At 38.1% G+C, this 27,724-nt stretch overlaps 1 protein-coding gene across 4 annotated transcripts in view; it reads left to right on the top strand.

Moving 5' to 3' along the window:
- SATB2 (SATB homeobox 2) overlaps positions 1-27,724 on the top strand; it is a 201,623-nt gene that overhangs the window by 26,627 nt on the left and 147,272 nt on the right. For all 4 annotated transcript variants that reach the window (XM_004262884.3, XM_049712309.1, XM_004262883.3 and 1 more), the window contains one exon: positions 8,765-8,941. In XM_004262884.3, the coding sequence (XP_004262932.1) occupies positions 8,765-8,941 (177 nt within the window). The remainder of the gene's footprint in view (positions 1-8,764; positions 8,942-27,724) is intronic.

Genomic DNA, 27,724 nt, shown 5'->3' with positions numbered 1-27,724 from the left:
AATGTTAGTATAAAGATAATTTTTATTAACCCCTTTTTTGACTCCTGGGGCTCTGAGTTGCAAATAGCTTTTCCAGAGAGGATAATAAGAATGAAGGGAGCGGCAAGTACATCTCTAGTTCAATACTATTTAAAAAATTATCCTCCCAGAAACCTCCAGAATAAAATTTTACTTAACGGAGGAAGGAAATCCTAATGTTGATGAATTATGGTACAGTCATTTCAGCATGCCATTGAGTCTCAAGGCTTACTAATATATGCATTTCTAACCCAGTGAGAAAAGAACCTCAAGAATTTAGTTGGGGATACTTACACAGTATGCCATATGTTTGAACTCTTTTGTGATACACAGACTTGCATATTCTACTTTTTTTCCTTTTCTTAATTTTTTTTTTTTTTGATTCTGGGATCAGTAAACATTTTGTCTCTCTGTAGTTACTACATTTAGAAGAGATGCCGCAGTCCTTCATTGCAGGACACGGGTAGGACTGCAGATAAGATGCCCAGGGCTCCAGGATGTGCACAGTCACAGAGCACAGTGCTGCTACCCAACAGAGTCCAACGCCAGTTGACCGTGATGCCTTCATGGTGATAAACCAACAATTTCTGTGGACAGTGGTCGTGCAGGGCCCTGTGGTCTGGTGCGCTTCCCCCAGAGAACATGGAGTGAGCTCCTGAATCCACTTGTGCGGATCCTTTCCTAGAAAGCTTTCCTTGTCTACCAATGCTGAATGCTGTGTAGTAGGGCCAAAGTGATGTGGACAAGTTAGGCGGCCAGGGAGTCATGAGACTTTAGAACCGACACTGCCTATTAATGGTGGTTACTAATGTCTAGGTGGAATTAGCATTTTGTTAAAATAAACAAACATTTCTTTTGGGCCTGCTGCAGGTCAGCCTGGGAGTGGAAGGGAGAGTGGGAGGGTGAAGACTTAATCTAAGTCCAGTTCATGTCGGAGAAGGAAAAGACCGGCCTCTCCTTCACTCTAACTGGACATTCCTGACAGCTGGGAATTTAGCCACAGGCTTGCTGTGGCTGTGTTCCCAGGTGTAGCTCAGGCATTTTTGTTTAGATAAGTAGCCACACTGTGCCTCCTGTGTGCCTGTGAAATCCCATTTTGCAGATTGCCAGGCCAACTTGATCCTGCCACTGCGTTTCTATAACTGAAGAGTATTGAGAGACCTGGAGTTTATCCTTCAGCCTTCAGATCTGACTTCAGGTTGAATTGTGGCCTCTCAGCTTGCGGACAGGCCTGGAATCAGAGGTCTGGAAGACCAGAACCCATCTCCCTTCCCTACCACTTTAAACCCAATTTGAGCCTTTGAGGTGATAAGTGAGAGGACCAGAGTTTACGAGGCCATCCCTACCCCTGGCCTATTTTTTGTTCTTATCTTCCAAAGTTAAGACCTGCCCCAAAGGCTGCACAGTAGTGTCTGGTTTTACTAGAGAGATTTCTGAAAATAAAATATTTCTTGGTAGGCTTACCTCTCCCCACCTCCCCACAGAGGAAGTGGCGTCAAGGAGCTATATTGTTAAAGCCTTACTTGGAGGCCTAATTCTCAGGTCTAAGCAACTGGGTCGTGGATGAACAGGAGATCGAATTTCTGCATATGTGGCTTCGTTTGCGCTTAGAGTAATTATTAAGTGCATTTTGCCTTCCCCATAATTGTAGGATTGATTGGTCCTCCACCTGTGAACGACCCAGGACTTTCAGCTGTCCCACCTCTGTCTCTGCTCCTGCTTCCTCTTCGGGAAGAGTTAAAAACAAAACCAACAACAAAAACGAATGAATCCTTCTGAGAATCTGTAGTTCATAAGCAAAAGACAGAAAGGAACTTTGGAAAGTGGAGCAGTTTAGGGGAGCTTGGAGGTCCTCTGGGCCACCTATGGGTGGCTCTTTTGCCCCCAGATGTTTTTGCTCTTCCCCCCCAAGACAGGTGAAAGCATGTTTTTCTTTATGACAGTACCTCAAATTCTTTCCATTAGAAGTTAATGTGGGATACAATGTACTTCTTTTACAATGAAAATATATCTGAGGAAATTAAGGGACTACCAAGCCATTAAAACAGTGAAGTGTAGCATCTTTTTAGCTATTAATCTCTTTGGAATTTCAGCCCCTGGGGGAATGGGAGGCTGGAGTGGAATGTGGAGCCTGGGGCCACCAGAGCGCAGGAGGTTAGTCCCTGGGAGTGAAGAGCAGGGGCAGAAAAGAAGAGAGTAGGGAAGACACACTTGATCCATTTTGAGATTTTGCCTGGGACCCCAAGAAGGAGGTGAGGAACACCCTATCCTTTCTTTCTATTTCTGGTAGCAATTCTTGGCGCTCAAACTTGCCTTTATTGTTTTAGGGTGGGAGGAAGCATCTACAGGTTAATATTGGCGAGTTCTTTCTGTTCTTGTCTGTGACGCAGGGTGTGTGTGTGAATGTGAGTGTGTGCTGTGCGTGTGTGAGAGAAACAGAGACAGAGAGGGAGAGGATAGGAGGTTAAAGAGCAAGGAAGTGGTTGTTTTGTTTTTCTAGTAAATTTGCAATAAGAAAAGATAGTTGCCACCCCTCACTCCCTTCTCTGCCAGTCCTTTGGAAAACCCTGTATTATTCACTTGGTCTCCAGGGTAGAATTTGTTTCATTGTTTCTGGGGTTCTATTTTATCGATTGTGGTGGTTGCTGAGCGTGATGTTTTACCCCAGGTTCAGTTTTATACAAAGAACAGATATATATGAGAGACTCTGCCCTAAAGCCTTTGTAATCTTCATTTAGCCCAGGGACCTTCTCAGGTAATAGAACCATATCTACTGCCAGCCCGAGGGAAGGGAGTGGGCCCTGTGGCCGCCTTTCTTTTGGAAACAGATGGTTTTAGGAGCCCTTTGAAAGAGGGGAGGAGAAAGGCTGGCTTCCTGTCATCTCAGACTGATTCCTGTCATTCAGGGGGCAGGTCCAGGAATGAAGGTGGACCCAGGAGGCAAAGGGGCTGGGGAGGAGACCAGAGCCCGTGGGCACCACACTAGAGAAGGACCCAATATTTGAGCCTTTCTTTGTCTGTGAGTGACTGAAGGGCAGGATCTGTGTTTGGTTCCTCCTCTGCGCCCAGCACAGTGCCTGACAGGTGATAGGCCATTGAAAGGTAAATTCACTTACAAGCGACGCAGGTCACCCACTGGACACAGCAAGTGTGGTGAAGGGCCCTTTACTAAAAGCCCACACCTTTAGATTTCTGTGGACATGGGCTTTGGAGTGTTGTTTTCGACCCCCAAGAAAGCTGTGTGCTTGGGATTTAAAGTTGGTTAATCGGAGCTGCTTTACTCTTTCCTCTCTTGGTTTCTTTGGACATCTTACTTATTTTCCTATAGTTTCAGCTTCCTCATTTATCAGATGAGGGTAATAATAACCCTCCCACAGGGTAAACGTGGGGAGGAAACAAAGGTAAGTATGTATGTCAGAGTACACGATGACTTAGGAGGCGCTGTGCAAATGAGCGTGTTGTTTTGTGTCCAGCTTTCGCAGAAGGCGGTAGAACCCTGTTATCTAGACCCCCTGCCTTCTTTCATCTTTCTCTGGACCTTCTTTCATCTTTCTCTGTTAGGTTAGATCTAGCCCATTAAAGAGTACTTGTTCCTCGGGTCACATTCATGCCAGTGTCTTGTCATTTCCTGAACACTGTAACTGTTCTCTAAAATGAAGGGAAGGGGAAAAAAAGCCTTTCTTTAATAAAGAAGTTGGATTAATATAATTAGGAATAAAACAATAGCCTACAATTTGCTCAGTGATGCGGAGAAGATATCACGTTAGATATTGGAGTTTAACCAAGAATCCATCTGTACTCAAGTCTCCTAAGATCTGGAGCACAGAGGAAAGATAAGTGAGGGGCATCAAGACAATTGCACAATTGTCCTGCTTATCAGTTTGTGGTGTATTTATCCTGGGTCAGAAAAACCACTGTATATGTTGGTATTTGGCAGATTGCTTAGAGCAGCTTTGTCTGATCGAAATGTAATAAGAGCCACGTGTATAATTTTAAATTTTCTTGTAGCTTCTTTTAAAGAAATGGTAAAGAAACAGGTGAAATTAATTTTAATAATACATTTTGTTTAACTCAATGTATCTAAAATATTATCTCTACATGCAGTTCATAAAATTTTTTTTGTGTTAAATATAATTATTTTTTGGTATTAAATTGTTGAAATTGAGTGTGTATGTCACACGCCACATCTCAACGCAGGACTAGTCAACATTCAAGTGCTCCGTCACCACTTGTGGCTCCTGTATTGGATAGGCAATTTTAGAATATATTTTAGAATATAAAGTATGGTGCTTTTAACACTTTCACCCTTTTGCTCTGGGGCCTGTTGAACATTTTTGGCCTTAATTATTTGCATCTTCAGTAATTAGGCCATTCAGTGATTATTAGTATAATTTTTATTCTGAAGAAATGCTTTTTAGGAAGTATCATGAGCATTGATTATGGACCCTGAAGAAAATGATTGGTCTCTTTTTTTCCTCTGTGAAGTGGTATTAATACTGTTTTGGTAGAAAGAAAACCAAATAGGGACTTCCCTGGTGGCGCAGTGGTTAAGAATCCGCCTGCCAATGCAGGGGACACGGGTTCGAGCCCTGGTCCGGGAAGATCCCACATGGCGCGGAGCAACTAAGCCCGTGCGCCACAACTACTGAGCCTGCACTTTAGAGCCCGCGTGCCACAACTACTGAGCCCGCGTGCCACAACTACTGAAGCCTGCGTTACTAGAGCCCGTGCTCCGCAACAAGAGAAGCCACCGCAATGAGAAGCCTGTGCACTGCAACCAAGAGTAGCCCCCGCTTGTTGCAACTAGAGAAAGCCCGCGCGCAGCAACGAAGACCCACAACGGCCAAAAATAAATAAATAAATTTATAAAAAAGAAGACCAGATAGGTTTCATTATTTGAGGGCTACCTGTCAGACAGTTTAACTACCTTCCGCTGTTTAATTGTCACAACCAGTCTAGGATGTAGATGCTATTGTTCCGCATTTCAGCTGGGAGGAGTTTGAGCCTCAGAGAGGTCAGGTAAATTTCCCAGGATCACTCCCACAGGTTAGTATGGTAGTGCCAGGACTCCACCTAAGAGTGCCTGCCCCCGGGTGCAGAGCCGTCCTCTCCCCTCACGCCTCTGTTCCCTCTGTTCCCAGGGCTGTGCTGGTGAAGACCAGGTTAACGCTTCATCATTATGCGCGCTTCTTCAGAGATCATGTCATAATGAAAGTGACAATTGAGCATCATAACTAATGACAGTTGGGAAAATGCATTTTTCCAGTAGAGAAAGTCCCGTTGCTTATTTTTCCTCTGTGATAACAGAATTAACCGTTTATCCCAATTGTCAGGACAGCTCTTAATTTTTAGCAAATGGCTAGGGCTGTGTGCCTGTCCTCTAGATTAAACCATTTGCTTACCTCCTGCAATTGTAAAAGGCTTAGCGAGGCTTATAATCAAAAGGTTCAAAGTTCTCTACTTGATCATCTGAAGATGGGTCTGTGCTACAATAAAAGAAAGATAATGCCATAAGCTGTAGGTATAGGGCTAGAACAAGAGTGTCTTTCTTTTTCTTCTTGATCATTTCTGAATTTTTATAGATGCAGTTTAATTTTATTGCTGTTATTCTTTTGTTGGAACTTATCTATTAATTATTCCCATTCTTTAGTTTTTGAAGTGCTTTCCACATACTCTCCCTATCCTTTCCTCTATTGTCACTTTTTTCTTTTTCTTCCTTTTTTTCCCCTCTTTTTTCCTGGAGCGAATGGGGGGACAAAATGGATAAATATATTTTTTTGATATATATTTCTACTCATCCTCTTATAGTTTTCTTTCCTAGGGATTTGCTGTTTTTAAAGACATTTAAAACCTATGCCTTAATTTTCTTCTTCCTTACATTTGACTTCAATTGTACTGTTTTACCCGTTTTCATTTCTCTTGTCATTGTCACTAGTAACTGCATCTATCGTTCCTGCCTTCTTCTTCTTTTGTAAAAATTGCGTTTCATTGTAAAGATTTCATTGTTTAGGTTGCTCCAATTCTACTAAAAAGGTACATTTTTTAGTCATTAAATATAACCTGTTTATGATCGTTTTTGGTATCACATGTATATGTGCTTTCCGAACAGATTCTGTTATCATACACTTCTGATTAATACTGTTTTGTTTTATAAATGACTTCAAAGTCCTTTTTTTTCCTTCTTTTTTTGAAAGTAGGCGATTGCCTGTGAGGGACTGGCGCTTGCGTTTTGGCTGTGAGGAGTTACTGCTGTCACGTACTAACAATTGCTTCCTTTACTCACTGAACTAAAATATTTAGGAAATATTTTGGTCATTGCCATTTTCAAAACATAAATCTCTACATGGTATAGATCCTTGTGCTTTAGTATTGTATTTCATCTCTAACTCATGAACTGTTAATATTACTAAAAGAAATTAATGGGGTCTTAAATTTTTTCACTTGACCATAGACTTGAGGAAGATTTATGGTTCCTAAGTAATGGATACATGATAGCTTGTGGAGCAACTGGATTCATTTAAAGGTCTTATCTGTGATTCCCAGATGAGTGACGCTTAGATGTTGACATTAGGAACTGCACGTGGATTTTCGGCATTGAAACTTATGTACACACAGGTATTAGTGGTGAAGTAGCTTATGGCACCACTGACTGCACGGCCTTATGTGTGCTTACGTTTAAATCATTAAAAAGAGAAATCAACCTACTTCCTTGGACAAAGATCATATACCAGTATGTAAGAGTTAAAAGGTCTAAATGGGGGCTATTCCCTGCTGGTAAGGACTCTCACGAATGGGTCCTATAAAATGCCATTATGCTTGCTTAGGAAGATTTTACAACACTTTTCAACTGCATTGAGGGCAGGAGCAAGGCAAGGCTTGTTTTCATTTTTATCACTGGAGCCACAAGGGATACCTGGCACACAGTAGGTGTTCAGGGAGTAAGAGTTGGATAAATGAATGACCACAGAGACAATTTGGAGGAAATCTATTTTATATTATTCACTACATGTCTTACATGCAATGGGGAATAAAGCAGACATATAAGTAAATAAGCATTTGCTATGCCAGTGCTGGTCACAATTAAAAAAAATATTTTGTAAGGCACCACGTGGCTAGGCTCAATTCTCCTCTTTATGTAAAACAATCAGTCTGCTCCATCCTTATTTCCTATGTCCGTGAGTCTATACCGTAGATAGTATATGAGCAATGGACGATAATGCTGCTTTGTTGTTCCTTGGTGTGAACACTAAGTTAGTAGTTGTCCCAGGTCTGGTATTGTGTGGCTTGCTAGTCTGTCGTTCAGGCTTAGTAATAATTACCGTGATCTTTAATGATAACAATTCTTAATGAGTATTATTAATAATGATTATATTTAATAATTACATCCAACACTTACTATCTTTAATAATAATAATTAGCACATGGGAACCAGTTGCACCACTGTATTATCTTTAGCAGAAAAATCTAAATCTGTGACCTGGTAGTTTGCAGAGTATCTGTTCCCACCCTCTGCTTTCCAGATCAGAGTGAGTCAGGAGGCTTCTAGGGTCTGGACAACAGGGAGGGGCGTCTAGAGAAACTCCTCTGCATTCTGTGTGTGAGAGGCCATACTTGCACGTGTCACTTTACACAGAGGTCTTATTTTTATTGTGAAGTGACATCATCATGAACAGCCCATCTTCCACCTCCCCCATCTCTCTGCCTGCCCGCTCATCCTTCATAACCTTTGATTTTTCTTGCACGAAGAGAAGACCTGGAGCAGATCCTTACTCCGTAACATACTAATTTGTGTGAATTATGTAGGGCAGAGTCCATGTTTATTACTCGTATGTTGGTAAAACTTTGATCTTCTTTTGCCATGGCTACGTTTAGATTTAAATACCTGTATGACTTTTTAAAAAAAATAAAAAACATTTTATAGAACACCTTTGGCGAATTAAACATTTTTTAGCTTTTCACATATTGATACAAAGGAGAGAAATATTTCAGTGACGACAGATTTCAACAGATTTTCAACTACACTAATTTGCTTTATTCTTTAGGGTAGTTTACTTCTTTTCTTTGAAAACCAAGCAGAGGTATTCCTTTCCAGTGATAACTGGTGTTATTATATAAAATAATAATTTTTTAAAAAGACAAAGTTTCATATTTGTATGTATATTTTGACATAAATGTCAGTTAAGACTTACATGAGCAGGGTGTTTTCAGGTTAGTTGATGGCCTGTTTACCAGGATTTAGAAAAATAAAAGATACAAGAGGGGCTTCTTTTAAATTCCTATTGATTTTCTTGTACATATTCACATAATAGCTTAGGACCATTACTAGGTATCTTACAACATTTCTAGACAAAAGCAGATCTTATCTGAAAATACTAGTCCTGATTAATAGTTAATGATAGGACCATAGATACGAGGATGCTAGGGTCTGGAAGGTCACTTTTATCTCACCTATGCTCCGGCTGTGAACTTGAGGTCTCTCAGTCAGGACACCTCTGATTGGTGTGCTCCACTTTTTAATGACTAGAATCTGAAGGCTTCTGCCACTGCTTGGGGCAATTCTGCTGCAGTCTGATAGTAATAATGGAGGGGAAAAAAACCCCACAGTTTTCCCATTAGGCGCATCTGACTAAGAGGCTTGTTTAATCCAAACCACTGTCCACAGATGATAACTGTCTCTTCCCTTCTCATGATGACTGGGGTTTGCTTTGTAATGTTTGTGTTTTGTTCTTGGGTTTTGTCCCTGCAGGTTTGATGATTCCGGTCTTTTGTGTGGTAGAGCAGTTGGACGGCTCTCTTGAATATGACAACAGGGAAGAACACGCAGAGTTTGTCCTGGTTCGCAAGGACGTGCTTTTCAGCCAGCTGGTGGAGACCGCGCTCCTGGCCCTGGGCTACTCCCACAGCTCCGCGGCGCAGGCACAAGGTATTCTCGCGTCTCCCCTCTCCTCCCCGTGCCTCGGGTGTGTCATGATTTGAGGAAGAGTGTGTTCCCCGAAATAATTCTCCAAACAGGGATCGGAGGAGAGTGGTTACATCTAACATCTTTCCCAAACAGTGAACAGCAGGATGTTTCATGGAGAGTCTGGTTTTCTGGTTGCATTGGGAAGCATTTGACCAGTACCTCTAGAGCCACCAAAATCCCATTTCAAGCCATCACTTGCATTTCAGAGTGATCATCATGGGTTTTTTTGCATTAATAACTCTCTTATTTTCTCTAAGTCCCCAAATCGGTATTCTCAGAGTGCTGAGAGATTTGACTCCTAACTTATCCAAACTTTAATATGTGAATTATAAGCTTTCAGTTTTCTAAATTTATTTATTGCTTTGGGCCTGCCGCTTTAACACATTCTGATCAGCTTTTAGTTAAATAGAAAAAAATGTATGCCTCTTATATACTGTACTTTTGTATCTTTGAAAACCTCTCTGTAGTTCTGATGTGGTCCATTCATTAAAAAAAAAAAATGCTCAGTGTCTTTGTGATCAATTCATTTTACCTATTTAATTAAATATAATTAAATATTAAAATTGCATCATTATTTCAGTGTGAATTGTATAGCACTGGGGAATCCATTGTGAGCTTGTATTGCCCATTGTTCTTTTATGCCAGATAATTGACAAAACAAATAGGAAAAAATCCCCAAACCTTGGAGAATGGGAAAATAAATTTTTGACCCAATGGAATGATTATCTTTGTTTTTTAGCTGAAATTATTGAACTGTATAGATTATGATAATGGTTAGAACTAAAGGATAGAAACAGGTGACTTCCAGGTCTTGTTCCATATATTAATTTCCTTTATTACTGTCCTTACTTAACATTTGTGTATGTGCCATGGATTTTTGCTACTTTTTCAAATGAATTCCTCTTCATATACTTACTAAGAACTGTTAGTCCAAGCCTCTATTTATTGAGAGAAGGAAGCTATGAGAGATTAAACAGTTTATAAAAAGTTACAAAATATGGTGACCAAGGACATGGAATTTAAATTCCCCAGCTCTTGACTCTGATTTTGTAATCAGATTATTACTGTTTAAAAAAGGTTTTAATTAAATATTCAAATTATATCTTAGTTCTACCAAGAAAGCAACTCATCTGAAACCAGGAGGTCAAGAATGTTTTTCCAGGGCCATGGATTATTGTGAGTTGAAGTGCAGTCTGAAGCCCAGCACTTGGCCTGTCTGGGTGCAGTAATACATACAGCTGAATCGTAGAGTCCACTGCTTTCAAAGCAGTGTGATAAAGGATGATTCATTTCCTTTCCCTGACAACTTTCCTTCTTGTGTGAGGGATTCAAGATTTGATCCCGAGCAAATTGCATAGTGGGCACCATTGCTTTTATTTCATGCTATGTACCTAAATGAAATAAAAGAATCCCCCCTCCTTCCCCCACCGTAAACTTTTCATGCCATTTTAGGGATATTTTTCTCTGAATGTAAAGGTCATTGTATCCCACTGCTTGCATCCTGGTGTGCCAGCTTCCTGTTTGACAGGGCTATCCATCTCAGTTAGCATGGCTGCTCAACACGCCGTGAGCTCACATGTGGAGCACAGAGCACTAAGTGGCCAAGATTTGATTCTTGGCACATGCTCAGGGAAGGGGCTCTCAGGAAATTTGCACGAGGGAGCCACACTGTTCCATTCAGTAGTGTGGACTGAGGGTTCTGCTCACCAAGGTGAGATCCACTAGCAAGAAATATGGTCTGCAGTGGAGGACTAAAGAAGAAAAAAGTCAAAAGTGAATATTTGCTTCCCCAAAGTTTTTGAAAACCACGGTTAAAAATGACTAAATATTACACTTTTTAAGAGTTGAATCAACATCCTGAAGGTGCTCTAGATCATGATATAGTTTATTTTGTAGGTAAACAAGGGTTTTATCGCTAGGTCCTGTACTATAATTTTACAGATGGGGAAGAAAATCACAGTTTGTTTATTTTGTTTTAAATTAGATTGCTGATCTCTGTTTTGGGTAAATGGAAAAACTTGGAATTGTTTATTTGGAAATGAATGTATTAGATCTCTGTTGTCATTCAGATCATCACACTTGTGCATTTTGCTGCATATTTATTACAGACGAAACAGAATGCATGATAAGACAGGTCGTTCATGTGCTGGAGAAACAGCAGAGTGGGAGGAATCTAGAAAAGGAGGCAGAACAAAATGTAACTGCATATCTGAGGCCTGAGGTTTTATGTGTCTAGTTTTTTGTTTTGTTTTGGTTTTATTTGTTTGTTAGTTTAGGTAATTCCCCCAAGATGGGAAAGTCATTGGGTGACCTGCTAGCAAATGCATTTGTGGCAGAGAAACTGAGTGTTTCCGAACCTCTTCTTCCTGTGTTGGAAAAGTTGGGCCAAAGTAAACTTCAGGGAGAGCTGGTTTCGTGAGCCTATTTTACAAATTGAGACTCTTGAAATGTGATTTTTCATTTTGACATGACCAGAAAAGGGCTTCAATAATTGAATTGGAATAGTATTCAGATTAGCAATGTCATTATTTTGGAGTGATACTCACGTTCCAATGAGAGACGGCATACCCATGTTCTCGTGAGCATAAGATAGTCAGTTTCTTTTTCTGAGATGGCATTTCCTCCAGGTGAACTGAAGAGATTTTATTAAGAAAGAATATTTGCTTATAAAGAATGATAGAAATTCCACTAAAATGGAATTTAGGGGTTGCCAATCCTGCCCCCCCCTCCCCATTTTACAGTACCTTCTTTATTTGAAGCCAGATATTTGGACCCAAGAGAGGATAAGGGCACAAGATAATGTCATAAATCATGGGCATTATGTTTTTAACTGACCTAAACCCTCCCTATCCCAGAACACATACCATTTACTCTCTGTGATTCTCAAGGATATGAGATGCAGGATTCATCTGACCTGCTGTTTTGCATATGCAAAAAGCCTAAAGATGGCAAGCTCTTGGCTTTTTCCGGAATAGGTAGCCTAAAGTCTAATGAACAACAAGCATGTTTTATGTTATATGTTGAACTATGAGTCAATATATGTGGATCAAAAGCAGTCTTCCAGTCTTTTGGAAGAGGAGTATTAACCTAGGGAACTGCTCTGCAGTAACCCTCCCCCACTAAACTCTTCATTCCCTTTATTCGTCTTTCTTGTTTCCTTTTCATCCTTTCAGTTTTGCTCCATAATGCTTTTGGTAATAGTCGTGGGCCTCTCTGCATTGTCGAGAGAGTTCTTTATCTCACTGATTAAGTAGCCATTTGTACTTACCAAGGTGGTTGGTGGACTCTGGGAGGTGGCAGTGATGGCAACGTGATTCCTCACTGTGTACATTTGACTTAATTTGTAAATGGATATCTTTTTCCTGCTTCCTATTTAAAATTTATTTTAAAATTTATATTAAAATTTATTTTTGACGAGAAAATTTTATTTAAGAACAAACATGCTGAACAATAAATAAGCAAAAATCCTTTCTGGCTGGTTATTTTTGGGGTCATGAGTATGTAAAAATTATGAGTTCAAGAGGAAGTGTTATTAGTCACCAGTTTTTCTTACTTGTGTTAGAATAATTAAGTGATATAGTCATTTAAAGTGATGTTTTTAACAAGTGACACAAAAAAGCATTTAATACAATGTTATGTGAATCAAGCAGAGTGCCAAATACAGTCTCAGTTATATAAAATTTCACTTATATGCATAGGAAAAAACAAAGGAAATATATTAAAATATCAACTGGGTGGGTAGTGGGATTATGTGGGATTTTCTTCTTTTTCTAATCAGAAAAAAAAAAAAGTACGAAATTTCCACTTCCTCTATGAATTCCTCTCTGAATAAGTGGGAAGTTGTTATTTCCACCATATTATCCAATTTTGATGAACAGTTCACTTTGTCCCTAATTTATCCATAAGTGTGAAAACTTGTACATGATACAGATGCATTTCTGTTGTTTTTTCAGTTTAATATTAAAAAAAGAATCAGTAAGTCATTAATGAGCCCCTGTGATGTATAAAACAAGGGATTTCTTAGTTTTTTTAAAAAATTTATTTATTGAAGTATAGTTGATGTACAAGGATTTCTTAGAGTTTTAATAGTGCTAGGTAACATAAATTGAGCAGTTGCTATTTGTCAGACACTCTTCTAAGAGATTTACATGTACTGACTCATTTAATTCTCATAACAGCTCTTTGAAGTAAGTTATATGTTTCCCATTTCATAGATGAGGAAACTGAGGCAAATAGAAGTAACTTTCCCTGGTGCACAGGGCTAGTGGATGGAAGAGTTGAGATCTGAAGGCTAGTTAACCACCTCCTGAGTCAGAGTCCTTAACCACAGGACTGTCCAGTGACAGACCTGATCACGGGGAATGTAGACTTGGGGTAGGAGTCCATTCTTTTTTTTTTTTTTTCATTCTTATTTAATGCTTGTTCTTTTGATCTTTGACATAAGGCCTAAAAGGAAGGACTTTTTGGATTGGGTGCTTACTAAATATATAATAATTATATTTATTTGATAATGATTACATATATTCAATAATGATAAATTATACATATTTCATTTCCATGATGAAATATATAGAGATATTTCTTCAAGGTAACTGAGATAGATTTCGTTAAAAACAAAAACCTCACAGAATTGTTTTTTTTTTTTTTTTTTTTTTTTGCGGTACGCAGGCCTCTCACTGTTGTGGCCTCTCCCGTTGCGGAGCACAGGCTCCGGACGCGCAGGCTCAGCGGCCATGGCTCACGGGCCCAGCCGCTCCGCGGCATGTGGGTTCTTCCCGGACCGGGGCAGGAACCCGTGTCCCCTGCATCGGTAGGCGGACTCTCAACCACTACGCCACCAGGGAAGCCCCAGAATTGTTTATTGAAGCCAACTCCTAAAACTAAAAAGTGGGCCTACAGTAGGTTGAGGAATTCAAATATACATTTTTTGCTTATGAAACCAAAATGATTCCTGATATGCAAATAAAGCATATTCCTTAGCAATTCTCATCTTCAAATTAATTAATTCAGTAGTATGAAATGCCTGCTGTGTGTCAGTCATTGTTCTAGGTTCTGGGGATAAAGAACTGAAAAAAAAAGTCTTGTTTTCATGGAGCTTACAGAGAAAAGTTTAGTATGTGGATGACTAGTTGATTTTCACCCTCTGAGCTCAGAAATATTGAATATTGAGGCTCAGAGAATAGAAATGCATATAAAATTTGTTTACAGGTCTGGTGCTAATTTTTAACTAAATGTTCATTTTACTCCTGAAAAAACGCTCAAGAATTTCTCTTCCTCTTGTTAGCTTTTGGAAATAGATGACGAGATGGGAAATAATGGGTTAAAACTTCTAGGAAATCGTACTTTGCATTATTAAAGGAAAGCTGTTTATTTGCCTCTTCTGTCCATTGTTGTCTTCATTTTAAAGATAGGCCTAATGTGGGCTTTGATTTTTATTGGTGAAACTCTTCCGCTCTCACAGGCCCATTTCTTCAGAACACAAGGGTGGTACTTGTGCTAGGCATTTAGTCGATGTTAGAAGAATGAACAAATAAACTTGAAGATATTTATTACCCTGGAGAAATATGGATTCCTAAAAAGTGCCAGTTTACTGTCTTTAATTATTAGATTTGGACTCGTGAGCTGGAAACTATTTTGTTCCCTTATAACAGTGACGCAGAGCGCAATGTGCCGTCTGTAGGAATGCAGGCATTGTTTTCTGACTGAATGAAAACAGTTCTTAAGGTTCCTTTTTGCTAAATTTTATCCATGAAGACTTTTTGTGTGTGTATCACTGTGAAGTTGGCTCCCATTCATTAGCTATTTTTATCAGAACTGAAATATAATTTAACTCCTTATTGATCAGCGATCACCATTTCCAGGTTATTCTATGTCATCATTCCACAGTCAGTGATGTTTTGGCTATGCTTGGGGTGGCAAAACACTCCAATAATAACTGTTAGACTCAAAGAAGTAGTTATTCAAAGGGTACTTAGGGGATTGCTGAGATCCAGATTCTTCTGATCAAAAGTTAGAGATGTTTTGTCAGTATTTATCTGGACCTCATCTGTTTGAAGGCATTGTATGTAGGGTGAATAATTTCAGTCTATGAACTAGTAACTATGATAAGAATAAATAGAATAAGAGTTAAAACCAAAGCAGTGAGAATATTTATATAAAAAGGAATGGAAGTAGGGTTCCCTGTGCTATACAGCAGGTTCTTATTAGTTATCTATTTTATACATATTAGAGTATATATGTCAATCCCAATCTCCCAATTCATCCCCCCCACCCCCGCTTTACCCCCTTGATGTCGGTATGTTTGTTTTCTACATCTGTGTCTCTATTTCTGCCTTGCAAACCAGTTCATCTGTACCATTTTTCTAGATTCCACATATACGTGTTAATATATGATATTTGTTTTTCTCTTTCTGACTTACTTCACTCTGTATGACAGTGTCTAGGTCCATCCATCTTCTCTATACAGTAGAAACTAACACAACATTGTAAAACAACTATACCCCAATTAAAAAAAAAAGAAAGAACTACCATATAACACAGCAATTCCACTCTTGGGTATATATCCTAAAAACACCCCCAAAACAGTAATTCTAAAAGATACATGCACCCAATGTTTATAGTAGCATTATTTACAATTGCCAAGATATGGAAGCAATCTAAGTGTACATCAGCAGTGAATGGATACAGAAGAGGTGGTACATATATACAATGGAATACTACTCAGCCATAAAAAGAGAATGAAATTTTGCCATTTGCAGCAACAGGGATGGACTTGGAGGGCATTATGCTAAGTGAAATAAGTCAGACAGAGAAAGACAAATACTGTATAATATCACTAATATATGGAATCTAAAAAATAAAACAAACTAGTGAATATAACAAAAAAAAGAAGCAGGCTCACAGATATGGAGAACAAACTAGTGGATACCAGTTGGGACGGGGAGGGGCAATACAGGGATGGGAGAGTAGGAGGTACAAACTATTTGGTGTAAGATAGGCTCAAGGATGTATTGTACAACACAAGGAATATGGCCAATATTTTGTACTAACTAAATGTAAAGTAACCTTTAAAAATTGTATAACAAATTAAAAAAACCTTTTTAAATAAAAAATATTTTATATTAAAAAAGGAATGGAATGGCTTAATTTATGTATTATTTATTTATTATTTTATATATTATTCATTTATTAATTATCATATACTTTCCAGTGGACTAGCTCTACAACATACCACATATTGGGAAGAACTTTACATAGAAGCTACTGTTAAGGTAAATTTCATCATTAGAAATGAATACACTTTCATTTTAAGTTATTCAGTGCTTGAAATGCTCTGGTCTTAAATTAATTCTCTAAAGTGTTTTATTATGGGAATATATAACATATACAAAGTTGAGAGACTAGTGTATTAAATACTCACGAACTCATCAGCTAGGATCACCAATTAGCAATTTATGGTTGATTTTGTTTCATCTGTGCCTTACCCGTTTCGCACCTCTCTCCCACTGGATTATTTAAAATAATCCTAGACCTTGTATTTTGTCCATAAATATTTTACTAAGTGTCTCTTAAAGACTATTTTCAAAACATAACCACAATACCAGCATGATGCCTAAAAAGAAAGATAATGATTCCTTAATATCATAAAATATCCAGTCAAGCCTCAAATTTTCCTAATTATTTTATATATATGTATATATTTTTAGTGTTTATTCACATCAAGAGCCATACAAATCTATATATTGCACTTGGTGGATGTGTCTCTTAAGTCTTTGAATCTGTGGGTTTCCCATTCTCTTAAATTCTAAAAAACTCTAAAACTTACGTTTGCTGCTTTAATTCAGAATTATTTTTATTTTGCTAAACTTAATGAAAACCCTAATCCTATAAATGCCTGCAAATACTATGATTTCAAATAAAAAATTAATAAGCTTAATCATAACCTTGGAAAGGAATTCAGAAAAATCACTTTTTGTTTTTCTTTTTGAGAGAGGATGGTTAAAAGACATATGTTGTCTAGAGCTGAAAGGTTTTTCATGTTCTAAAAGTTTGACATTCTCCCTACTGAAAATGTTTTAAATGATCTCTTGCCTTGTCTTTCTTAGTTTCTTTCTTTGGTTCTCTCTCTCTTTTTTTTCTATGTTTTCTTCTTTAATTAAACTCTTATGTTTGGGAGACTCTCAGAAGTTTTTTCTTCATAAGGGCAATGTTGAAAAAAAGGTACATATTTAGAAGTTTTAGGCCTTGGAGCAACCTTTTAACAAACAAGCTGCTTTTTACAAAATTCTGTGGCTCTCAAAAGACAGCTAAGAAAGTTCCCCAAAATTGCTGTTAACCATGTTTCAACCCTCATTAGAGCTGGATGGGCCAAAATATAAAACACTGGCTGGGCTGACACAAATCTCTAACAAGCCCCCATGCTCTTCCCTCCTCTGCTATATAAAATTAAATATTCATGTATGTGTGTGTGCATACATGTTTGTTCACCGGCACATAGCAAAACCTGAAACACTACTTTTTAACTAAATGCCAGGGGAAAAATAATGCTCATCTTACTTCTTTGTCTAATATATACTTAGAAATGAATATCTAATACAAGTGTTTATAGTTCTGTATTCCTTATATTTGTTTATATTGTCATAAATATGTTATTTAAAATATATAAATATGTAATTATGGCTCGTTTCAAGGTCAGCTGATGGAATTATTGTCTACAGGTAAATCTATAGAGGGTGAACACCCCATCCAATTTGATTTGTGGAATGCCTAGCTGTTGGGTAGGAAGTACTTGATAAGAAGTGTTAAGGGCAGTGAATTAAAAAACAAATCTTATCTCACTTTACATCTGACCTTGCAATTTCTGCCAGAATGTACAGTTGAAAAAACCATTATCAGTGGAAATAATTCATTTAAAAAAACAGGCTCATTATTTTCTCTATTATGATGGAAGGGTTTAGCAATGTTTACAGTTATCTGTTTTGTTTGGGGCAATTGGCCATGGTGGCCATTAGCTTTGGTGTATTTTTAAAACTGCTTAAAATCCTTCTATTTGGAATTTGGTCATTAATGCCTAAGACGTGGAGGGGACTGATCATCTAGTTCTGCGTTTTGACATTCATGTAAAATGATCCAGGTTAAACAGGTTGACCCACAGTGATATATAACTTTTATTTAATAATTAAAGTATGTCCCATTAAAAATATACAGCTCTTGAGGAGTTATGAGTAGGAAACCTACAATCTAAAACTGGTGATAACTCTGATACAATTTATATTGTGATTAATTTTTTATTCTATTCCCTTCAAGAGTATAACTGTCTTTTACTAATGTATGGATTTAAAATGCAGGGTAGAGTCATTTGCTGAAGACCCACTCTTTTTTGTGCTTTAAGAAGATGCAGTAGCGATTCCGTTAAAGGAACTCATGCGGTAAAAAGCACATTCAATAATGATACAATAGACAGTGCTGTTACCTTTTGGGTAGATCCTTTATATTTAAAGCTCTCCATTGGTACAACTCTCAGTCTTGGTACTATACGAATCATATTCCAACTCTTAATAAAGTCTGTTTTGACATTCATGATAAACAGTGAAAAATTCTTGGCCATAGAGCATTTTGTAATATTCCAACGCTTTTTAAAAACTCCCTGCTTTCTTTTTTTTTTCCTTTTTTATATGGATAAGAGCTCTGTCATCTAAATCTTATAATTTCAGTTAATTCTTTGCGAAATTGTGAAATTTCAGAATTGTAGGTCCTTTTACTTCTTATTTTAGTGTACATTTTACTTTATACTTTGAATGTCCAAATTTTCTCAGATACAATTATAATTGTATTTAAGCATTTTTATGGGGTAACGACTCCACAGTAATTCATTCATTGCATAGTGTCAGTTGGTGGGCAGCTTATTTGTGACTTATGTAGGCACCTTGGCACACGAAGAGGAGCCCTGCAGTGTCAGGGGCCCCTTCTGTCTGCAGTGTGACAGAGCTCAGAGGAGGGCTGTGCGGAGGCAAGGGTATAGAGCAAGCGTGCAGCTGGCCGTTGGTCACTCAGAGGCTCCTTGGTTTGGTTTCCGAAGTGCCACGTAGATTTCACATGATTGTGATGAGCATTTAAAATCCAGTGCTTTGAAAAGCAATTTTTTTTTTTGACAGTAGCTTTGAGAGTTTTAAAGAGTCTTATATCAAGGTTCTACTTGCTCAAAAGCAGTAATTGGCAAAATTATTTGTGTGTCAATGAGGGAAAACACAAAGGTTTTTCCCTGTCGGCCCCTTTTTGGTTTGAAGAAATACCACCCAGGACAGAACGGCGAATCTGCGCTCTTGTTTTACAAGCTCGTTACTCGGGTTGGAAAAGATCGCTGCAGGGTATATGCAAATAGTGCCGAGGTTTCTCTCAGTTTCCAGCTCCAGCTCGGCAGAGAAATGCATCCAACACATTCTTTCTGTCCGTTTTGTAAATCAAAGAATGAGATGCTGGAAGGCTCATAGCACAGTCAAACCTCTGTCCTCAGTGATTTGGCTCTACAAGGCCTAATCATCTCCCAGGTGTGAAAACTGGGCCCACCATCCTGGGAGCCAAGTTAAGAGGGTGGTTTGTTCTTAATCAAAAGCTTTGACCAGTTTTACCAGCTTAAGGTGATACTCCAGAGCCAGAGTAATAAATAAAAATTTAAGTGTCGTGTTTTATTATTATGAATACGGTGATTCCTTAAGGGAAGGGGGAGACTTCTTTGAAAGGGCGTCTGCTTTAGATACTCTGCAAGGGAAGAGAGAGATCAGAATTATTTGGGAAGGAAGCAGTTTAAGATCGTTAGTCTTTTAGAGCATCATTGGAAGAAATGTAGCTGAGTTTTACTGTTCCCTTTTCATGGAGAGGAACACGATACAGAAACTTTTAAAGATTATTATACCTTAATTTTCTGGTTCTTTCACACACTATGATATCATTCATTCACTTAACAAATATTTCTTGAGTGCCTATTATGTGTTGGGGACACAGTGAAGAACCAAACATACAGTGCCTCCGCCCTCAAGATACATTCCAGTAGGAAAGATAGAAAATAAACTATAAATATATAATAAAATGTGTGGTAGGACCTGGCAATAAGTTATGCTTATGTTGACTCTGTTCTCTCAATCTTGTCTAGAAGGAGGTTTTGGCAAATTTAGGCTTCTGGATAGTAGCCGTTTAGCCAGAACAAACTTGAAGGTTTTGAATGGGGTTTGAGGATTAAAAATAAAATGATGTAGGTACTGAAAAGGGTAAGCCTCAGTTTTCTGAGAAATTTACCTATTTGGACTAGCTCATGTTTGGAATAGGATAAATGTAATATGTCAGAATTAGATTAAGCCATAGTTTAATTTTTGCGAGGGAAATGGAAACTTTTACATAATAGACATGCTATGAATATATTTGATAGAGTTAATATTATTAACTAATTAGTAATATTAAGCTCCACTATTTATTTACTGCTTCTCATACACCAGGTACTGTTCTAGGTGCTTCACATATATTTGCTCATTCAATCCTCATAATAACCCCCGTGAAATGCATGATATAATTGTCAACATTTTACCAGTGAGGAAACTGACATTCAAAGAGATAAACAGCTTAGCTGACACTAAAAGCCAGCTTCAGAGAATGTGTACTTAACCAATATCCCATTCTGTGGCATTATATTTGTAGTCTGCCAATTTAGTCTAGAATTCAAACTAATAGTAACTATATTTTACAGGCATTAAACCAAAGATTGACATTTTGGAATTGGTAACTGAACATATATATGTTTAAATTGAGTGGGGAGCTTGTTCTGAGTTTAAATAACAAAATGGAACTTGCTGGCTTGGGATGGCATTTTATGAGAATTTATTTTGTGAGACCCCCATTTTTGTATACCTAAGCTCCTTATAAACTTATAAATTAAAAAACAACGTTTTCTAATAACAAGCTAGTGCTTATTAATTATAGAAAACTAAAAAATACAGAAAAAGGAAAAAGAAGACAACCCCCCCACACCCCGCCATTGGACCTACCATCTAGAAATAAATGTAGGTAACATTTTAGGACACTCCTCTTTAGTTACAGTGCTAGGCATTTTTTTACATAGTTGAGGTCATAGATGCAATATTTTCATCTGTGGTTTTTCACTTAATATTATAATGTATAATTTGCATATTCTTTGTTATTCTTTCTAATATTTTATAATAGCCAAGTTTTTGGTTTTCAAAGCAAATGTGAAAGATTCATTTTCTTTTGATGATCTAGAAGGATTTAGGAGTGGTCAGTAAATTAGGTGTTAAGTACAGATGCTGTGCCTAGGCCATGCTGGACAATCAGAGTGACCAACTCCACTGTTTATGTGAGAACATAGTTATCCTTTGAAAATAAGTTTCTTGTAAGTTATTTCATTGCAGGGACTTCCCTGGCGGTCCAGTGGTTAAGACTCCAAGCTTCCAATGCAGGGGCCGTGGGTTTGATCCCTGGTTGGGGAACTAAGATCCCACATAATGCGTGGCCAAAAAAAAGGCTAAGTTAGTTCATTGCAGGTGAAAGGCTGATTATTTAAAAAATAATTTTGGCATTGACCTGCTTTCTTCCTTACCTCTGCCTTGTGGTAAAGAGTTAAGTTTTTTAATGTGGGAGAAGAGTTAAAAGACATTGTGTCATTCAGGAAACCTTAGTTAATTGATTGCTTGTTTTGTTTTTATAACAGTCTCGTTCTTACCGCATTTTGGTCATTCTCCTCTTTAAAAAACACATACACAGCATTGTGTGGGTTAGTTACTGAGCGCTTACTAGTTTCACAATGACAGTCCTGTGTTAACGATGTCCCTTGGCCCAGGAATTAATAACTGATGACAGTTTGTCTATTTTTTAGCCTCTGGTTTTTGCTCTGTGCAGTAAGATGGAGATTTTCTGAAAGAGTCATTGGGGAAAACTCTTAGGGAAGGTTTCTCCTGTGTTTGAATTGACTGAGCACAGCTCACTATGGGAGGTAGGGAATTTGTCAAACAAATCATGAAAACTCCCAGGCTTGCAGGAGCAATGAGCTGTAATCCCTTTTTGGTGGTTTGTTTCTAGAGGACCTCAGATCCTGCTGGGCATGGGAAAGAGATGATCATCTCTCCGTCTCCCTTCTGTATTTTATAGTTCTAAGACTGACCCAACTTCTTTGCATAGTCTTCTCTGTAGCTTAGAAGGTGTGAGATGGTCCTAGTTAGAAGTCAAATGTATTTGGCCACCTACCCTGCACCCTTTCCTAACAGTGTCATTGGTACCATTCCGATCATCTCCCTTTTGTGTGCTTTTCTGGAATCATTCAGCTCACACTGAGGTCTGTCCTCAGAGGTGGGGATCACTCTCTTCCTATGTGATAATGTTGGGGGCTCTTGGATAGAGAGAAGTATTTGACTGCAATAAATATTTAGGTGGGTTTTCATAATGGGCATAGCAAGGATTGGTCAGGATTTATGTAACCCAAATCAGATAATAGATGTTAAAATGTACTCATGTGACCAAAAATATCAATTCATATGAACAAAGAGTTTTAATTATGAAACCAGTGTTTTATCGTGAGATATCTTACATAACACATTAAGTTATAATCTGCTACTATTTTCCTTTTTTCACTTGTAACCCCTAGTGGATATTAAAATGCACCCATTTGCAGTTTAAACAAATGCAATTAAGATCAATAACTGCTTTTCTGTCTTACTTATTAAAGGGAAATTTCCTGTTGTGACTAATAAGATTATGAATTTGTCTGAGTCTCTCAGCAGATACTAATTCAGCCAGGTAAATGAAAAAGAATAGGCCCAACTCTGTTGTAAATCGGGGGGATTAAAACACTTATGGGTATGGTGTGTTCCCCCAGGAGACTGAGGTGTCATTTCGTACGTGGTAAGGAACCTTGGCTGCATTGTCTTGAAGTTTACAAAATTAACCAATTTATCACCCCAAAGAGGACACACCAGTAGGATATTTTTCTCTTGTCTATCATTGGAATACCTCTGTATTAATCAGTAAGACATAGTTTTGTTATGTTTTCATGTATGTTTAGTCCTTAAAAGAAAAAAAGGAGTGGTGTGCATATTGTTGCTAATTATAGTGCTAGTGAACACAGAGCTTACTGTATGCCAGGCATGTGGCACATTTAATGCTCACAAACCATGTGTGGCATAAGTACAATTATCTACATTTTACAGCTGAGGAAGCTAAGGCACAGAGAGGTTAAGTGAATTACCCCAGGGCGTCCAGCAAGTAAGTGATGGAGCCACGATTCAGATGTTCAAACCCAGGCATTCTGCTTCTTGAGACAGTGGCTTAGTCACTATCCCCTGCCTCTCTGTGGCATCATTAGACATTGTTGTGATAGTGAATATAAATAAAAGCCTCTACAAGGCCTAATATAACTAGACTAACTCATTAAAATGCTACTTATTTTCCCCTCTTTTTCCTTTATTTATTTATCTTTTCTTCTTGTAGTAGATTGGGAGACAAGAACTTCAAAAACATTATGAGTACATTCTACTTAATCTGAAATATTTTGATGCTTCTGGAAAAGTGAGATGAGTTAATTTCATATATAATTGCATGAGGAATTATAAATTATGTTTTCTAAAATACCTATGACACTAAACCACAAAATGAACAGATAAAACTGATTTGTTCTCTGACAAATCAAGATATATGGTAGTGTTTTCATTGCAAGTGCCGTTCGTGGGGATGGAGCAGCTGAGTGTGCTACAATATGACACAAACGTTCCCAGGCAGCACTGCTTTCACACGGGCATCCCGAGGTGATTTACAACATGTACTAAAAATTTTTTTAAAACAGTGTCGGGCAAAGCCCAGGTTGAACTTCTAAAGTCATGGAATGCAGATGTATTTTTTTAACTGACCTTCGTTAGCATTAACTTACTCTTCAGAAATAAGGTTGTTTTATCCTGTGGAGAGAATGGACTATTTTCAGGGCCCTGGGGGAGTGACATTTAGAAAATTCTGTCTTAAGTGCATTTAATAGTTTCCTGGAAGGTATGTGTTGTTCTTCTGGAGGGTAATTTATTCATAGTAAGACTGAGTAATAATTCCTTTTTCTTCCCACTGGACTAAAAACAGAGTGTGTTGTAGGTCTCTGTGTGGTGAAAGACTAAAAACTCAAAATTTGGATGTTGTGAGTTCAAGCACTTCTCAAAGGACCTGTGTCCGCAAGCTGCCACAGTCATTTGTTTGCCCTGAATTTTTAAAAGTCTTTGAAATGTGTGGAACCAAAATAGTTCTGTTTGTAGTACTAGGGAATCTGGGAAAATAAGTGCTGTCTTCTGTGTGGGAGAGACTGATATGGGTTGATTGCTGGTAGCACCTAATCACTGCATTGGTTTTGTTGGGCGGTGATGGATTTTTCACTGAGTCTGCCAAAATCACTCACCTGGTCCCTTTTGTGATCCATGACAGGTGATTTATGATGGGTGGGTAGGAACAGGAGGGGAGATCAGATCTTTGGGTCAAAGACAAAAACAGAACTCCATAAGGCAGATCTTGGTTTATTTTGTATGAGATTCCAGCCCGATGGATGAATTCAGACATAACAGGAGATGTTATTGTGTGTCACTAATACTTGTATTAGATGCTTTATTTAATGTTTTCTTTTTGGGTACGTTTTTTATTATGTGTAACAAAAAGGTGGTTGAAAATGGTTGTCCAATTTAAATGTGAGAGTTTATTAAACAGACCAAATCAAACAACAGATAGTATTGTACAACATTGTAAGGGTGTAGAAGGAAACCAGGCTAAGTTTTGAAAGTAAAAGTCACTGATAACATTGCACAGTTGTACATTAGTTTAAAAAAAAATATTTAACTTCCAAGTTAACGAACATAAATGGTTAAAAGCATATGGATTTCCCAGTTTCTTTTCTTTAAGACATTGTTAGGAATTGCTCATGGTGAACAGTTGATCAAGTGTCTTCTGTCGGACCAGCTGAGAGCTGTCTAATGTGGTGGGACAGGGCCTTGGGTCTCCAGTTCTGTGTCTTCTGTGGTGCTGCTCTTGTTGAGGACAGGATAGTATAGTGTGTTGTTAGGTGTTGTGAATTCGGGAGAGTGACTGCTGGGCTTTTTACCTTGCTTTTACCACCGCCCAGCTCTGTCACTCTCTGCCCCTCATCCTCATCTATAAAGTAGGGGTAACAGGGACTTTCCTGGCGATCTAGTGGTTAAGACTCCATGCTTCCACTGCAGGGGGTGCGGATTAGAACCCTGGTCCTGGTCGGGGAAGTAAGATCCCACATGCCCCGTGGCCAAAAAAAAAACGGTAGCGCTGACAATAATCACCTCCTTCCTAGGGTTGTTTGGAAGATTAAATGAAACAATCCAGATAAGGAGCTTTACACAGGGTAAGAGCTGGGTACCTGTTAGTTGCTAGTATAAGTACTATTATTATTATTACTTTACAAAGCAGAAGCTAGACATAATGTGTTAATTTCCTTTGTTTTCTGTGGTCTCCATTCATATAGCCCCTTATTCTGAGATTCTGGATGTGAATTACCAATATTATTTCCATAATCATTTTGATTTTCTTACAGTATAGGAAGAATAGATCTTCTGATATTCATTGTGTTTTGATCAACAAAATCCTATTCCATGGCTCTGCATCAACTTGGAAAAGAATTGATTTCTTTTTTTGTAGACAAAGTATTCTGTACTACATTGACTCCACTTTTTTCAAAGAATTTAATCTTTTTTATATATGCTGATAGAAATTTTATAAAATTTCTCCCCCCAAGTCATCTGGTTGAAATTGTATGTTTTAAAAAATGAAATAGCCTTATTAATAACAAATTTTAAAAGTTTTACATTTCACTAATGGCTTTGTAATAAAATGAGCTAGTTTTTAAGTCAAGTGACAAACACTTTGTGTCTGTTCAATCTTGTCCTTCTATAGCGTTCTAAATATCAAGTTACCTCAGTACAAATGCAGCTTGACTACAGTGAAACCATCTAGTTTAACACAGCTTTTCCACAGTTGGATTGAAAACCAGGCTATTTCCCCTCTCATTCCTCTTCCAAAATAGTTGTTCATATCTTTTCTTCTGATGTGGTTCCACTTGTGGAACTGCCTCAAAGCAAATCTGGGGCTGTGTGGAGCGGAAGGAATGTAAATGTTTTCCCTGGGGACACATTGTCAATAGGTATTTGTGTCCTAGAAAATTTGAATGTCATGTTACCTTTGAATCACGGCTCCTTCTTTTCATTCTCCTTCCTGGAGCATCTCACAGGAGATAGCTTCACTTTGGTACACTTTTACCTGGACGAAATGATCACAGCTTAAAGAGAAAAAGTAAATAGTGATATTTGTGTGACTAAAGAGCCCAGCTAGATAAAGATATTAGGTCACGTTATGCTAGATTCAGTTACATTGCAGCATGATGCAGTTAGCTTGTAAATTAGGGCAATAAGAAACGAACCGGCAGTGAACTCCAAAGTAGCAGTTTTAATTTATTGTGATTTATTAATTTCTTTCCCCTGATTTCTGTAGTCTTCTTCAGTTCTCACTGTTTCTCTCCCTTTTCTTAGTATTTAAAATATTCCTGTCTCAACGTTACTTTTCTGATTACATAAGTCAATATTTCTTTTTTTTCCCTTAATATTGTTCTTTTGGGTATGCCAGAGCCAGTGTCAATGTGAATAAAATTCAAAGTTTAAATCAGAAAAAAAAAAAAAATTCCTGTCTCTCTTCCCTGCCCTTTTTTGAGCAATATTCTATTATTAAAAAAAAAAAATTAAGCATGCATTTATTACTTGTGGGAAAATACAGCATTTGAAGACCTTTTTCCTGCCAGCTAGTAGATGTGTGGTCCCACTGTGTTTTGGTGTGTGTTTATTTTAATATTAGAATTACCAACTGAAAGCTATTAATACTCTAAGAAAAGTATAATTATGAAGGTAAATCTGTATCAAAAATTGCATGGTGTACCTCAAAGTCAAATATAATTATTAGGGGATAGTCTCCTATTTGATAATTATCCATTCATAGATTTGTACATAAAGTAGTGTTTTAAAAATTGTGTATTTTTAAAATTCATTCAATTTCCCACAAAGTATAATCCACTAGATTTTAAGCAAAATAACCCACTTTGGTATAATAGAACCACACCTATATCGAAATAACTAAAACACACTAAAATAGAAATATAATGTTTCTTCTGCCAAATATTATGATGACTCCTGCCAAGTCCTGGTGCCCACTCCCTTCTGGATCCAGTTGTCCTATTTTTAACTTTCCCGAGTACTCACCCCTGCCGAGGCCTGTGCATATGACAGCTACCTCTTTACCCTGTGGCCATTTGCAGTGGCAGTGGGAGCAGCAGTGATGCTACAAGTCGGCTGACAGGCTTGATGGGGCTGGGAGCAGCCTGCAGAGAAGGACAGCTCACAGGGAGTGGTGCTGGGCCTGGAGGCTGCCCTCAGAGGGCTTGGAGAGTAGGATGGAGTATCACGTCAGGAAGGAGACAGGCTAGACCAGGAGGGGCACAGTGCAGGTGTCACGGGGACTAGCTTCTAATCATCAAGGTTTACATGGCCACCGCAGACCTGTGGGGGAGGCATTAGAGAGGTGATGGGTCACTGGACACCTAGCAAGCACGATCTCATTTGGGGAGTGAGGGATGAATGTATTTAATGCAATTTCTCATGAATGAAGGAGCCACCTTCCCATCAAATCAAATATCTACAGATTTTAATG

The sequence above is a fragment of the Orcinus orca genome, chromosome 7, assembly GCF_937001465.1.
Source record: "Orcinus orca chromosome 7, mOrcOrc1.1, whole genome shotgun sequence".
In the NCBI taxonomy this organism is placed as follows: domain Eukaryota; kingdom Metazoa; phylum Chordata; class Mammalia; order Artiodactyla; family Delphinidae; genus Orcinus; species Orcinus orca.
The sequence above is the reverse complement of the archived record's forward strand: the minus strand, read 5'-3'. Positions and strand labels throughout refer to the sequence as shown.